A 16,370-nucleotide genomic window follows, 5' to 3' on the forward strand; every position below is an offset into this window, starting at 1 on the left:
ATGGGTGTTGTTGTGGGTATTCCATCGCAACACCCATTGCTTTTTGATGCTGTCACTGATTTACAAGAATCTGTAAATCTGAGGCAGTGCCAAAAATTAACCCTTTGCAGGTGCAGGCGTAAGAACGGCGAAACAAGGAGAAATACTTTTACTTCTCCTCATTTTTGCTTTTTCTATGTGTACTGCATTTTGCAGCACACATAGAAAGAGCAAAACACCATTAATGATTGTTTAGGTGCAGAACGTTGTCTCTCCCTGCACATAAACAATCAATAAATAATGACGATTTGCTACTTCTACATGTTCTGCATTCTGCAGCACACGTAGAGGTAATACATCGCCATTATGCATCATTCCATGCAATGCAGGCACCCTTGCACTGTTGTGCAAGGGTGCCTGCGTTGGAACTGTGCAGCTGACGCAGTTTTGTAAATATGGTACCCTTTCATGCAGTTTTCTGCATGAAAGGGGCGTGCTGTGGGTGCAGCTGTGGACGTTTCACCAGAACACCCATTGTTTTTAGGTCTCGCTGAGCCAGCGCATGCGCTGCCCTGTGAGACATTTAGTGTGTGAGCTTTTAAAAGTACAACCACACGCTTTTGGCAGGCATAGTGCATGCGGTTAAGCGCACAATGATGAGCAGAGGCGCCATATGGCTTTCCTCTCTCGTCATGGTGCGAGCACATCACACACCACTCGCCAGCCTGTTTCCTTTTGCCATTGCGTGCAGCCTGTTTCCGTTTGCTGTAGCGTGCGCGCGCACCACTCGCTTCCTTTTGTTTTTTTAACTTGCAGCGCGAGGAGCACGCTCTTGTTTTTAGACAGCATTCAATCTTTCACCCGGTGTGACCTTCGCTCGCTGCCTGGCACTGTCCATTGTTGCCATCTGTCACACCGCTCACAAGTGCCAGCCAGCCAAGTTAGTAGTTGAGACTGAAAATTCCCTCACTTTTTCACTTAATAGCCTCATTATCTGCTTTTAGTGACTTAACAATTAGTCCCTGTACCATGATATCTTTCCAGTTAAGGGTTAATCCTCTTCTCTCATATAAAGGATCCTTTTTGTTTCTAATTGCCCATGCTAAATATTGCAGTGCAGGCACCATCACACTAAATTTGGACACTCGGAGTGCCTCTTGCCTCGTGCTTTATTAATTACCAGTGATAATTGTCCCCCTCTACTTCTTTTGCTGGAGGGTTTGTTTGAATGTGGAAGGAGGGGGTGATCTTCCCACATCCATGGTGCGGCATTTGTAAATCTAAAGACCGTCCCTCTCTCTCTTGATGGAACTCTCAGTCGGGCCTGATATCCCTGCACATCAGAGGCATCTGATCCAGTTTGGTGATCTAGCCTCCTCACTGGCGGTTGGTGTGATTCTAAGCAAGTTACATTGTGCCAGCTCGATCATGAAACAGTCTGCCCAAAATAATGAGCATTGGCAAAGCCAATAGTTGTCACCTAGGAGAGCTATTGGCTTTGGTAATGTTTTGCAGCCATGCTGTAAAGCAGCGTGGATGTTATGCAGTGTGGCTAAAACTAATTTAAACAGGCATTGGCATAGCCAATAGATCTCGCCTTTGGGTCCTTATAAGTGTTTTGCCATGCAACAGTTGATGTTGTTGCACCAAGGATATTGTGCTGCATAACTAAATACTCATAAAGCCAAGACCTATTGACTATGCCAATGCTTGTTTGCTGTTATTTTTGTTCCCTTTTTTGAACCACATTTAATCCCGAGCTGTAGATGGATCATAACTGTCGGCCAACATCCACCTCATATAACTCGATGCTTTTCTAGAAAAACGAAAGCTTACAGAACTTCAGCTGCTCCTTGTAAATTAAGTAATGCACAATTTTATTATGGTTGGATGAGAATAAGTAAGTTAGAAACATGGATGAACACAATATGTATTGTAAATGTCTCATAAAAACCGGAATGTTGGAGCACTCATCGGCGATAGGGGGCGCTAATCTCAGACTCACGGTGTGATCTGGCCTCTGTTTGACAGCAAGGCCGAATTTCTCTACATTGGAGGTGGGGGAGCTTGCCTAAAATAACACATGGTGTCATACCACTGCCACTGAGCGGACAAGTCACAAACAGAATACATCAGTCGCACTGTTTCCTTCCTCTATTCTCAACTGATTCTCACTGAAGCATTTCAAGTGGCAGCTGGTGTATACAAATAATCGCCCTGCAATGACGTATGCACAGTTTAAAGGGCATCCAAGTAAGCTCTCCATTGGCGCAGGCCACATTAAGACCATGTGGCTACCTTTATGGTCTGAGTAGGGGCGAGGAAGGACAGGGGCTTTGCTTTCAACTGATGGGAGGGCAGACACGGGGAATCTTTTAAAACTGAAACGAGAGGCCGAAAAGGTCAGTGCTTTTTGAAAGGGGGAGGGCGCCAGGTGTGCAGGGGATGGATTGGACTGGGGGTCCCACTGTGCTGTGTCATTTCAGTAGGGGCGGGGAGGGGGTCATTAGGTAGGCTTTGAATGGGGAGGGCCGCAGTCATGCCTTTTTGTGGTTGCAGAGTTGGGGACACTAGATATGGTTTGTGATGAGAGGAAGGCAGGACAGTGGACATGTTTTGTGATGACAGTAGGGCAGGGCAGTAGATATGTTTTGTGATAACAGGAGGGCAGGGCAGTAGATATGTTTTGTGGTCGCAGGTGGGCAGGACACTGGATATGGTTTGTGATGAAAGGAGGGCAGGAGATATGTTTTGTGATAACAGGAGGGCAGGGTAGTAGCTATGTTTTGTGATAACAGGGGGCAGGGCAGTAGATATGTTTTGTGATAACAGGAGGGTAGGGCAGTGGATATGGTTTGTGATGACAGAAGGACAGGACATAAGGTGTGTTTTATGATCACAATAGGGCAGAACCCTGGACATGCTTTGGAACTGCGGTAGGGCAGGACACAGACATGCTTTGTAACTACAGTAGAGCAGGACAACAGACATGCTTTGTAAGTACAGTAGGGCAGGGCACTACGTGATTTGGAGTGGCAGGAGAATGATTAGCAAATTTTGAGATGGTGGTGATGGTGCTTGGCTGGAGGTAGGGGGAACAGGGCCATTTTGAGCTAACAGTCAGAGTACAGGGACACTTTGGAATGTTGCTTAGAAGGATGGGGGGTTTAGACATCATCCAAAATAGGGGCTGAGGTACCCCCAAATTAGGCATAACCAAGCCATGCCTGCCTCTTTGTTTTCACATCACTATATGTTGTCTAACAGTCCAAGTCATGTGGTTGGGTAACATTATCTCATAAATACCCTCAATTATCTCAAGCAATGATCAATAATACCCTTGAAGGGCCCAGACAGAGAAATATTCAATTTTAGAGACAAACAGTCTGATCCCCGGTCTCACATCCTCGTACAATGGGACCCACGCCCCTTTGGGGAGGGATTTGAGGCCTAGAAACAGTTAGGCCTCCATTACAAGTGCCTCTGTAAAACCTTTCCTGTGCAGGTGACACAATTACACGCAGGTGAAAGTTTTCCCCATCCCTCAGAGTTTTCCCCAGGTAAATATTAGCAAGTCAAACTGGTGAAGGGGCCCTAGAATGTATCATGAAATGTGTATTTTGGCCCATAATGATCCAAAATCTTGATGCAATTCCAATTTTACTGGGGAAAACTCTTACTAGTTGCTATTTATCGACCCAATGGTATTGGTGCAAACAAGGCCGGCCCTAAATCGGATTGACTGGGACAGTGCCTTGGCAAAAAGCAAATGTGGTGTTTGTTGAGGGGGCTCGTAACAGCAGGAGGTGTGAGGAAGATAGGAGGAGGGTATGGGTTTGATGGGGTGCTAACAGTTATGCTGAGGTACATTAAGGGCTCATTACAAAGTCGTTAACAGGACCCGATCGAGACCAAGTGGGAGGGACGAGCGGCTGTTTGCATCACATTAAGTCAGGTAGCTCACTGCTGGGCCCCTACGAATATTGGTGCCCTGGGGCAGGGCCCAGCTCACCCATCCCCAAGGCCGGCCCTGAGTGCGTTAAATGTGCAATATATATCACACTGGTACTGGGACACTCATAATCGAGGCCATCTTGAGGGTGCGGAACCATACCCTATACTAGCCAATAAATGCGCCACAGGTGAGGTGAAGCCGATATGAACGAGCGCAGAAGAGTCTGGAATAAGGATTGGCGGAGGCTGACACCGGATGTAGCTGCATAGGATTAGGAAGGCAGGCGGGGAATACTGAACGGGCACTGTGAACGACCAATGACGTGCAGGAAAACAAATCAAATCCAAAGTCAGTAAAAACAAGAACTTAAATAATGTACAATAAAAGATAATTAAAAAAAAAGAGTTTCTAGTACAACTGAAAACGGAGGCGGTGGAGGCGCAGAGCAAGAATCTTGGCAAAAACAAAAACCAGCTTCCTGTACGACCGCCATCTGACCGCTGCCATCCGGGAAGGGGATGCTCTCGCCGCCGTTGAGAATAAATAAGGTGCCCTTGGGAAGGCGATGCCCACAAGTCTCTGTGCCATGTGCTGCCTGTGCTCCCAGCGGGCCTGGGTCGAAGGTAGAGGGTCCCCGGGTTCTGGGAGACCAAAGGGAGTTGGTCCTCACTGCTCCTGCATCTGTAACTTCATCTTCTGCAGCATCTCCTGCATCCGCCGCAGCTACGGAAGGAGAAGAGGAAAGTGTGAGAGTGTGTGCAAGAGTGGGGACAAAAGAGCGGGAAAAAAAGTGTCACAGCATGAGAGGGATCAAGGACATGAAAGGGAAGAAAGACTGAGAGAACATGATGAGTAAAGTAAGAGAAAATTTTAAAATGTTGGGACAGTTAATGAGTGACAGGGATATGGTAGCAAAAGTATATGAGTGTGTGAGTTTGGATGAAAAAGCTGAAAAAATGATGTAAGAGTGTGTCACGGACAAACACGAATGAGTAGGAAAAGTGTGCGAGCCAGCGAAGAAGCAAGAATCAAAGAATAACAAAAGGGTGCTGAAGTGTGCAAGGAAAAAGCACATTCTTGAAAGGGGAGGATAAGGTGGGAATGTGGTGTGAGAGTGAGTGAGGGAAAAAGGAGAAAGAGCAGGAAAAGGGAGCAAATGTATGCGAGAATGAGAGCAGGAAAAAACAAAATTGTGAAAGCAAGTGATTGATAGACGAGGAAGATTGTATAAAGGATGTGACCATTTCAATGAGGATGAAAAAGTGACAAAAGGCACTGAGTGTTGGGGGAATAAGGACAGACAAGCATAGCAAAAACAATAGGTCTCATCTTTGGCCAGTATGGCCAGAAGTAAAAAAAAAAAAAGCCACATTTAAAAAAGGCGCAATGACGCGGCCAGCTAAGTCATTTTGAAAGCATGCACGTGCATCGCCATGACTGTGTGTCTTTGAAAGATGCAGGCACCTTTTTTTGATTTTCCCTTTTAGCAGTCGCCACTGTTAAGATCATCTCCTATGCGGACGACACCCAGCTGGTGGTCTCTCTAGCGCAGGAAGCTCAACACCCACTTTCAGGTGGACTAACAAAATGCTTGGAGGAGGTGAAGTCCTGGATGACCCTGTCATCACTACAGCTCAACGGTGACAAAACGGAGCTCATGCTCCTGGGCCCGGCTGACCCGACCTTCTTCAATTCATTATGGCCCACCTGTCTAGGCCCCCCCCCCCCCCGGCTCCGAAAGAAAACATCAAAAGCCTAGGGGTATGGCTGGACAGGAATCTCTCTCTTAACACTCAGGCCACAAAGCTCTCCGCCACCTGCTTTGGACTACTCAGGACATTGAAGAAAGTTCTTCCTCTGCTCCCAATGGAGGCAAAGCAAACAGCCATACAGGGCATAATACAGTCACGTCTGGACTCGAACAACGCCCTCTATCTGGGAGCCCCAGAGTACACATTGAATAGACTACAACTGGTACAAAACTGTGCTGCCCGTACCCTACTGCAAATCCCCCGCAGAACCCCAGTCAGGGAGGCACTGACCAGCCTTCACTGGCTCCCAGTACGCAAGAGAGTCACTTTCAAAGCAATGTGCATTGCCCACCAGGCCTTCTGGGACCCGGGGCCCCAAATCACGCGTAGCCTAGTTAGCCAATATCATCCTTGCCTGACCTTGCATGACCTTGCCTCTTTCCGCAAACAATTAAAAACACATCTGTTCAAATCCCCTTAAACAATTCAGCCCCACCCCCCTCCTCCCAGTCTGCTATCCTCATTTCTCCTCCATCTGGTTCCTCTAGCGCTTGGACGCCTCAGGGCAGCAATTCGCGCTATAAAAATCCATTTTCATTTTTATTCATTCATTAATTCATTCATTCATTCATTCAGAGGAACGCATAAGTAAGTGCTGAAGTGGATGTAAATAGCATTTAAGCAATGCTCCCACTAGAAACTGAGGGCCTGAATCACAAAGGTAAACTTACACTTTTGTGTAAGTTTACGATTTTTTGCAATGCCCAAGGAAATTTACAAGCACTATTTTTAGGACAGCCTATCTTTGTTTGTGTGGGGATCTCCACCATGAGTGCGGACTCTGCAGTCATAAAGATACTATTCCTAAAATTCCTTTGTGAATAGCAAAAAATCATAAACTTAAACAAAAGCGTAAGTTTAGGTTTGTGATTCAGGCCCTGAATGTATTCTTTGTCTATAAGGTGAATATGGTACCGACCCATCCCTTTATTATTATTATTATTGACAAGCTTTTTTAAAGTTCTACGTTCACCGTTACAGGTGTCATGCTGCTCGTATGTTGCCTGTTAACACATGAAATGTTCTCAAGTCTGCTACAGAGAGATTGGTCAGGATCAGGTGTCTTCTTAGGGAAGAGCCAAGTGTGTAGGCTGTTCCTAAGCTGTACAGGTTTCCATTAGTTCCTAGAGGGGCTGGTAGTTTGTACCATAGCCGAGCTGCCTTAACGTGGAAGGACTTACCGCCAGACCTTACCTTCCTGAAACTTGGAACAGGTACTAGGATAGCTCACGAAGATCTAAGGCATCTCTGAGGCCTGTAGTGACTGAAGTCCGAACTTTGGGGACCCTATGGGTAACTTCCTTAAACTCTGATCGAAAGGGCAGAAGTGCAATTGCTTGATGTCTGACATGTATGATTACACCCAATTCAGAAAAGCATCTTCCATCCCTATCTCTTCCAGTCTGCTGAGTAGTATTTGTTGGTTGACAGTATCAAAAACAGCGGATAGATCTAATAAAATCAATACTACCACCCGCCCTCTGTCTACCATATTCCTCAGTTCTTTCATTCATGAATTAGAGCTGTTTGGCACAATGTGCTGGTCTAGAACCAGTCTGTTCAATTTCTAGGATATTTAGTTTTTTTTAGATAGTTAGCTAATTTTTGCTTACACATTTTTCTACAACCTTTACAGGGTATGGAGGCTGAGAGATTGGTCGGTAGTTACTGAGGTCATATCTGTTAGCTGATGGTTGTGGAGAGGTGTGGTGCAGCGGCCAGGGCAACTAACTTAGGAGCACTGGGTTCACGGTTTGATCCCCGGCTCCAGGGGCAGCTCAGCTCAACACCATGTGACTCTGTGCAATAGCTCACTTAATTTCCACGACGGCCCACAGCGCCTTGAGACCCATAAGGGTGAGTAGTTTGCGCTTTACAAATACGGATTTACGTTTACATTCTTCTTCCCTAGGGTAATTAATGCTTTTTTCCATACTATGGCACTGTACAAACCCTTAATAGACCTGGGTATAGTTCATCCGCTCTTTCTTTCCAGAGCGACGGCGGATTGGATCTGGCCTCAGGAGATGGAAACGGCCAATGATATACACTCATCTTCTCCCATGGTTTCCATATTTTCCAATATCCTTCGAATTTAGAAGTACTCATAGATTTCTTATCAAATAAATCTATCCATTATTATTCCTTTAATGCTGATAAGTTTTAAATTAGTTCTTAGCACTTTAAGTACATAGAATGGCAACCATTGACCCATTTTTAGCACATGGGGGCAAATTTAGATATAACGCATGGGTCACTCTGTAACAACTGTTACAAATACCCTGTCCGGCAATCTATAAATCAAGTAGGATAGAAGGCGATTTGTATTTCGGCGGACGAGATATCCGTCGCCGTTGTGACTGAGTAACCCGTCCGCCGAGATCTAAATCAGAACCATAGTCCGGTTAATCTTTTGAAGCTCATGATTAACATTATACTTCCTGAATAACAACTTCTTAGGAGACCTAAATAGTAGTTGTATATATATTGATAGGATCAAACCTACGATTATCTGACATCCCTATAAAACAAGAAATTAAAAAAGGAACTTAGGGCACGTTACACTTGCATTGGCGTTTGCACAGCACTTACTCCAGCCTGGAGCTGAATTGATTTGAAAACTGTTTTCTCACATTAGTCCCAGTTACTTACTACCAAGTTCATCATTCTGTATAAAGATACACATGACAACTTGAGCTGATGTTATTTGCACCTGTTGTCAACTTATGAGACTTACCGGCCCTATTAGGGTTGTAGAAGGGATTAATTTGAGTCTGGGGTTTTTGGGGCTCAGTACCGGCCCTTAATTGTTCAGCACCGGTACCCATGACAGTCTGCCACATGGTGTCGCTGTTTTTTTTTATTCAGAGATGAGCACATAAACAGTTGTTTATATTTCAATATACATGAAGACTAGTAACTGCTGCCAAAGCCATTCTTTTAACTTTGGGGTTCTAAAATTGTTAGAGTTGTCACACTTGTAGGAGGGTGACTTATTAGTTAGGCTGTTACTGTAATTGACAGCGGCAATGAGCGGTGCAAGCGGAAGTGGCCTGCTGACTAGAGCCCCGGCACTTACTGTTTTACAAATTAAGCACTGGTGTAGACCACAAAGCTGCAGCAAGTAGTATTTTATGAAACATGGCAGCACTCAGTCTGTTTTACATTTCTGATTATTCTAGTTGTGAACGAGCTGGGAGAGGACTCTCTCATGCTGGATGGGGCAGTTGGGGACCAGAGGTGTATCTTTAGAGTTGTGGGGCGCATTGCATGCGGACCCGCACAGGCTCGCATACCTCTTCGTCCTTCATCTTGATCAGCTTCTCCGTTTCGCCATCCGGGGTGGGCAGGGACAGCATGGGCAGCGGACTCTCTATCCTGTTGTCCTGAGTAAGTTTACTGCAAACAAAAAGAAACAAGCATTGGCATAGCCAATAGGTTAGGCCTTGGCAGGCTGATGGTTATTTATTTTCATGTGTTATTGCAAGCATATTCCACACAAATACAGGAAAACACAGCAGCCTTATGCGTGAAGTAAACATTTAAAATATAAAAAAGCCAAAGCATACGATTTTGACAGTCCAGCATTGTTGATCCTCAGGAGACTGGTGCACTTAGTGTATTATATTTTTGCTCTCAATGCACATCAGGGGAAAATGTGTTTTTTGTGGATGTGAAAAGGTGTACTATTGGGTCTGAATTACTACACACTAAAGACATAGTTTAAACACTAAAAGCTGAGAAATAAAATAAAAAATGGTAAGGAACGTAAAGAAAAAATATTTGCAATGCAAAGTATTGGCCCTCCATTCCCGGCTCAGAATTTTTTTTAGGTGGATGTGCACATGTGATGAGGCAAAATGCTGTCACTCATAGTGCAAGAAGCCGTTGACTAAAGCGGGCTGGCCCATTGGCCCATGCTGTGCTCGGTGGAAGCAAATGTAAATGACAGTCACACAGAGTAATGAATAACAAGTGCCAATCCAAAGCAACACCAGGTATGTATGTATGTATATATATATATATATATATATATATATATATATATATATATATATATATATATATATATATATATATATATATATATATATATATATATATATATATAAAATAAGTTTGGAGGGGGACAGTGGGCACCAACACTTTATTGTTAAAAGCACTTTATATTAAAAATGATTGCGCAATAGCACTTTAAGAAAGTGGAAATTAGGGAATTGGAAGGGAAGGAAGTAAGATGAAAAATCACCCAAAAATTCTACTCTTCTTGTGAAAACAAACCGAGAATGAGATTAAAAAAATAGAAAAATAAAGTTAGCACTGGCACTTTAAGTAAGAGAGGCGGATACTGTGGGATACACTTAGAAATAGAAATTCTAGGTGTGAATTGGCAGCTGAAGAACAATAAGCACAAACACACTTCAAAAATTAGGAACTTTCCTTTAATAATGTATTACTAATTTTTAAAATTCATTAATTGATATGGAACAGTCCAAGTCAAATGCATTTTAATGAGGTATTATACAATGAAAAACGAAAATTAAGCAGTATTATGTGCAATAAGAATTCTTCTAAATTAGCGCCTGTAGTAAACAAGTGTACTTCCTCGTTTTACAATCATAACTGTCCTCTGTCTGTGTGAATTCTTTTTTGCAATGTATGTGTATTTAATTGAGAAAAAAATGAGGCTCAGTATCGTAAGCAAGACTGTGAGCAGCAGCCGAAATGCGTAGATATCATCACAAAAAAAGAAAAATTGCCTGAAAAACCCCTGGAGTGCTGATTTAATATCTGTTGGATAAAGGACTTGTTGTTTGGTAATATATATATATATAGATATATCTATATATCAATTCAATTAGCCAAGCAGTCGCCGAGGTCCGCTCTACTTAAGCCTCTAAACGAAGGCGGTTCGCGTGCAGGTTGCGAGCCTATAAATCAATTCAAATCCTGACCTTTTCGCTTCAAGTCAAGGAACGCACGAACACTTCTTGCTGGAGAAATAGCCTTTACTGCAGTGTAAAGGCAGCCAAAACTCTACGCGTTTCAGGTGCTTCACTCCCTTGCTCACGAGTGAAAGTGTTTCGATTTCGATAGGCTTTAAATTAACATGTGACATTTTTGTGAGTAACCATAGAAAGCAGACTAGCGCTGCCAAATCATAATGTGAATAGTTACTAATGAAAACATAAACATATACTCATTTGAATTGATACACAGCCCATCAGCATTCATAGGCTTGAGAATTTCATTTAGGATTTTTATATGCTCTCAATTAAACATAAATTGATTATTGGGCATTGTATATCAAGTTACATTCCACCGGATTTTAAACAGAACTTTTTTCCAGCTTCTTGCCGGTGAACCTCACAGCGGTTTAAGCTTTTCTCTATCGTGTCTCATAGAGCGCATACAGGTGTCTAGCCCCAGTGGGCTTATTTTATCAGTTCCTTTTCCAATGAGTTATTCTGCCCAAGCGGGCTTAACCTCATAGTCCCCACTGAATTCCAATTTCCAAAATGCCATTCTCTTCATTATTCATCCCTAATGCCGGCTGTCACAATTTCATATTCTCTTCCTCTGGTTTGCCAGCAAGGTAACAGATAAATCTGTAACACCTAGAGAGAAGCCAAATAGCATGAGCATTGCAGAGGCAGAAATAGTGCACTCATTGAAGGTTTTAGCAGAGGAAGCAGAAGATACAAGCTGTCCTTATGAAAGTTTCGAAACTGAAAACATACCTTTGAACTTAAGCGCTAACAGCGGCTTTAGCCAAATTCAACTTTCCTTCCACAATTGAAAAATGATGTTATTGATGTGTTTGAGAGGGGTATGAGTAAAGAGTTGCAACATATCTCGAACAACAGAAAACTAAAAGGCTGGAATAACATAAATACCCAGCAGAGAAAGGCACTACTGAATCTAAAGAACGATATCACAATAGTGATAAAAAATCGGACAAGGGAGGAAATGTAGTTGTACAGTCAAGAACTAACTACATACAAAAAGGATTAAGACAACTGTCAGACCACACGAAAAACTGTAGAAGCAATTGCATGGAATATGCGGCGTCATTGAAGATGTTCCATGCATTGCTTCAAGAGTGGAAGGGGAAGGGGCTCATAGAAACTGAGGAATTTAAATTTCTAGAGAGTAAGTCCCCAAGAATTCCGGCGTTGTATCTTCTGCCGAATATCCATAAGGACCGGAACAACCCACCAGGGAGACCAATTGTCTCGTCAATAGGGAGCTGCCTTGAAAATGCTTCACGGTATGTAGATTTTTTCCTGCAGAGTTGGGTTCAGAACCTGCCGTCCTACATAAAAGATTCAGGAGCCTTTTTAAGATTCCTAAAAACATTGAAATGGGAGAAGAATTACACTTTACTATCCTTAGATGTGATTGGACTATATACCTGTATCCCACACACACTAGGACTAGCAGCCTGTAAGCATTTTTTATCTAGAAGATCAATCTCATACCTCTACCATACGCAAATGCTACTGAACATAATGGAAATTTGTTTGACCCAAAACTACTTCCTCTTCGATTGTGAAATCTATCGGCAAGTCCTCGGTACTTCCATGGGGACTTGCTTTGCGCCGAGCTTTGCCGGTCTTTTCATGGGGTACTGGGAGGAGGAAGTGGTATACAGATCATCAATGTACAAAGAAAAAGTGATCAAATGGGTCCGGTACATTGATGATATTTTTGTAGTTTGGTCAGGCACAGAAGCAAAGAGTTTTGTAGAAGAACTAAACTCTAACGAGTTTAATGCGTTTCGGCGTTGCAGCCTTCGTCAGTGACGAAGGTGGCAACGCCAAAACACGTTTGTTGACTTGGCATATGTGAACGCTAGGATTAAAATATGGCAATGGGACTACGAAGAATGACTGGTGTGTCCTTAATTGAGGAGCTGTTCATGAGGATTTGAACTGTATGTTTGGCAAAGTATACGCACTCCACCGTGCGGTAAGGAGGCACCCGAGGATAAGAGGAGCGACAGTTGGTGGAAAGGCGTTTTGGAGATATATATATATATATATTACCTACTGGCGGTCGCCAGTAGGTAGTTATAGTTAGGATTATTTTCAATGCAAAATCTCAACATTCTATTGTGAATAACTTTGGCGCCGGTTGAGGAATCTGCCTGAAAATGTCCTCAAATTTGCCTCGCGGCGCTCCGGTCCTTCCATGAAAGTTTGGGGGGGATTCGTCAAGCGGGGGCCGAGATAAAAGGGGGGTCCCAAAATGTGTTTTCCCCATGTTAATTTCCATAGGGCGGTCGACCTCACTTTTAGCCCGAACGGCTGAATGGATTTCCACCAAACTTGGCAAAATTGTAGGGACTGGTAGCCCGATGTGCCTTTGCTATGTCTCAAGATATGTGCTCCAGTGGATTATGAGTAATTTAGGTTCAAAAAAATATATATATCTATGGCAGCGCCCCGGTACGTGCACCGGGGAGCGCTCTGGGCGCGCCACGCGAGGTGCGCACGGAAAGCTGATTGGCTCTCGGGTGTCTGTAAACATTCTAAACATTCCGGAGCGGCCGCCATCTTGTGTCTCAGTAGGATCGAGACAAGAGGTGGGAAAAACAAAGGGGTAAATGACCATAAGGGCGCAGAGTAGACCCCCGTTGACCCCCTAGGTTTGATGTGGGGGCTATAAAAGGGCCCCGCGGGTGAAAAAAATTTTTTTTTTGATTTGCGCGGGGGGAGCGCCCGGTACGCGCACCGGGGAGCGGACCAGGGAACGTGCCATGGGGAAAAATGAATGATAGAGTTTTAAAAAAATGTAGCCTTTTTTTTAGAAATTGGAGGTATTTCTAAAAAGAACTGTTTTTTTCTTCTTTTTGTTGTTTTATATTTTTTTAAATGTTTTTTGAACATTTTGTACTTTTTTTGGCTTTTATGAACTATTTTGTATTTTTTTGGTTATTTTTATGGGGAGAAACAAAAAACAGGGAATTGAAAATGGCTCAACAGGAGCAAAAAAAAATCAGGAAAAAATTTGGGTTTTTTGGGGCAATTGTGGTTGTCACCAGCAAGGAGGATGAGCTTTAGGCTCTGCTCACCATAGGAGATGGTCTTACCACAAAAAAATACAGGTGACCCTAAATTCTCCAAATCGTGGTTGAATGCAAGGGATTGTCTCCCTTGTCTCTGGTCCCGATGGAGTGGGTTGTTTTCGTTTGGAGGTGCTGGGTGTAGATTGGGGAGGGTTGCTGGCCTGTTCTCTCATCTCTGCGGCAGCATAGTTGTTAGGATGCTTGTGCTGCATGTGCCTTAGCATGGTATTGTTCCCAAATGAATATTTTTTATTTGGGTTACCCCTTGAGAGTTCCATGTCACAGATAAGGCAAGTCACCTTTGCCTCATTCACTTTCTTTTTTCCCTCAGGGATGAAAAAAACTCCCATACAATGTGTGGCTTGGGTTGGTATGGGGTATTGTGTTCTTCCAGCCACCTCCTCCTCGTCCCCTCCTCCTCTTCTTCTTCTTGACCACCAATGTGATGTTGTGGTGGTCCTCTTGGTGGTGGTGGTGGTGCAGATGCTCCAGCTGATGCTGCAACTGTAGCCATTTCAAAAAGATAAAATATACCTAAAAGATTTCAAAAACAGGTCTTCCTCAGTCAAAGGACAAAGTCAGAATAAGGAAAAAAGGTGGGGTCTTTCATCATTTGGAAAAAAAAAATGTCCTGAACCAATGAGAAGTGTTATTTTCAGGTCACAAGACTAGGGATTTCATCATTATGAAACCAAAACTGTTCTGCACCAATTAAAAGTGTTATTATAGGCAATGTCTCCAAACAACCACCAACGATCTCAGACGCCAAACCTCGGAATTGGAAGATCGCAACAGAAGAGGAAATGTGCGAATCTTCGGGATCCCAGAAAATGCAGAAAAGGACGCTGACTCGTGCATAGCATTTCTGGAAGCGTGGATTCCCTCTGTTACGGGGATACAATTCCAGCACGGATTGGAGCTAGACAGAGCCCATAGAGTGCCGACCTTCCCACACCGCACAATGAGAGGCCCTCGACCTCTCATATGCAAACCACTGAGGTTCCAGCACGCGGAAGCCATTCTAAGGTATGCTAGAACAAACCACAACATCAGCTGGGAAGGTAACAAAATCACATTTACCCAGGATTATTCAAGGGAAACGGTGGAAACACGGAAAGGCTTCCTTTCACTACGAGAGCAATTACGGGCGAAAGATATTCAGTTTTCTTTTGCAGGCCCAGCAAAATTCAAGATCTCAGACCATGGCCGCTCCCATCTATTCACCAATCCGCACGACTTAGCATGCTACCTAAGCGACAAACCACAACAAGAAATGGACACGTTTGGGGGTCAATCCAATAAAAGAAAAACAGATGCCCAAGAAAAAGGGCAGTTAGGACTATCTATAGCCCTCGTCTTTAACGATCTTATTGACAGGTACGTCCGAATGCTGAACTGTGAATACAGGCGGCCTGCCACTCCAGCCTCCAGCCTTAACGGCATTTAACAGCATGCCCTCGACTCTCATTGTCTTCCATAGACAAAACTTAGCCTCACTGATCGTACTCTGTACTCTGTAATCTGTAAACATGGTCTTCTCTACGTGCAGGGCTAAACTGAGTTGCGCCCCACATCATTAGCAATCATTAACTATCACTAGCTATAAGTATCTAGAGTTCCTAGGACCATCAGCTACTACTGATAGCCTGTTGACATTCTGCTGTGGGACTAAACAAGCGACTTACAATATATTGTCTACATACAGTCATATAGAGACAGGTATGTCTGAACGCTGGGAGATGAAGGAGGAGAGGGCTCCAGCACTGCAATGCACTACTTACAGTGATCAACTGTCTTGTGCCTCTTAACACTTTGGCTGCCTATAAGTCGATGAGTTTTATTGTACGTTAAATATCACCGACAACTTGATGTGAGCCGATTGTAATACGAGGGTGATCTACCAGGTAGTTGCTTTACTTAGCTTTAAGCAAGAGACACACGCTTGATTGTTTGCACTTAGCCTTACGTTATGATGTAACCGAAACTATTAGCAATAATTCCAGCTATCAAATGCAAAAAAAGAGGGGCTCTCTAAGTAAGAAGTTCTACGGTTACTTTGTAAATTCCTTCAAATATGGCGTTACTTCGGACATCCTTCGGAGTGCCCGAAGTACTGAGTCAAAGGGTTAAATGATAAAAGTTGTATGTACTTAAGTTGCTTTATCTCTTAATCTCTTAATGTTATCAGAATTTTACCAAGATGTTTGAACACAAAATATATCAGAAGGATACCGTACTATGGGTCATCTATCATCTTTATTACATATGTCCCTGTGTGGGCGCAGACGACACTGCTGTCGCAGCTCTTCAGTTCGAGTTTTGGGGAGGGGGGGTTGGGGTGGGAGGGGAGAGGGCTGCAAGGAGGGGTTGACTCAGTTGGGGGGGAGGGCTCTAGGGTTGAAAAAACAGTTGTTTCAGGTGTATCTCTGCGATGTACTACTCTTCATCTACTCTTTACTCTTCTTTCTTTCCTTTCTTTATCTACTCGCACTTTCACTCCTTCCTCTTACTTACTAATTATTCTCTACCACCGCGATGTGTGCTACGCGTCCCA

General features: G+C 43.7%; 1 protein-coding gene across 3 annotated transcripts in view; it reads right to left on the reverse strand.

Annotated features, from left to right (window-relative positions):
• Nucleotides 1-1,822: 1,822 nt before the first annotated feature.
• Nucleotides 1,823-16,370, reverse strand: part of SEPTIN5 (septin 5) — a 333,604-nt gene continuing 319,056 nt past the window's right edge. For all 3 annotated transcript variants that reach the window (XM_086942639.1, XM_086942641.1, XM_086942640.1), the window contains 2 exons: nt 9,042-9,144; nt 1,823-4,657 (listed from right to left, as the gene is read on the reverse strand). In XM_086942639.1, the coding sequence (XP_086798765.1) occupies nt 4,601-4,657; nt 9,042-9,144 (160 nt within the window). In that variant the 3' untranslated portion in view covers nt 1,823-4,600. The remainder of the gene's footprint in view (nt 4,658-9,041; nt 9,145-16,370) is intronic.

Source organism: Lissotriton vulgaris, chromosome 11 (genome assembly GCF_964263255.1).
Source record: "Lissotriton vulgaris chromosome 11, aLisVul1.2, whole genome shotgun sequence".
Classification (NCBI taxonomy): Eukaryota; Metazoa; Chordata; class Amphibia; order Caudata; family Salamandridae; genus Lissotriton; species Lissotriton vulgaris.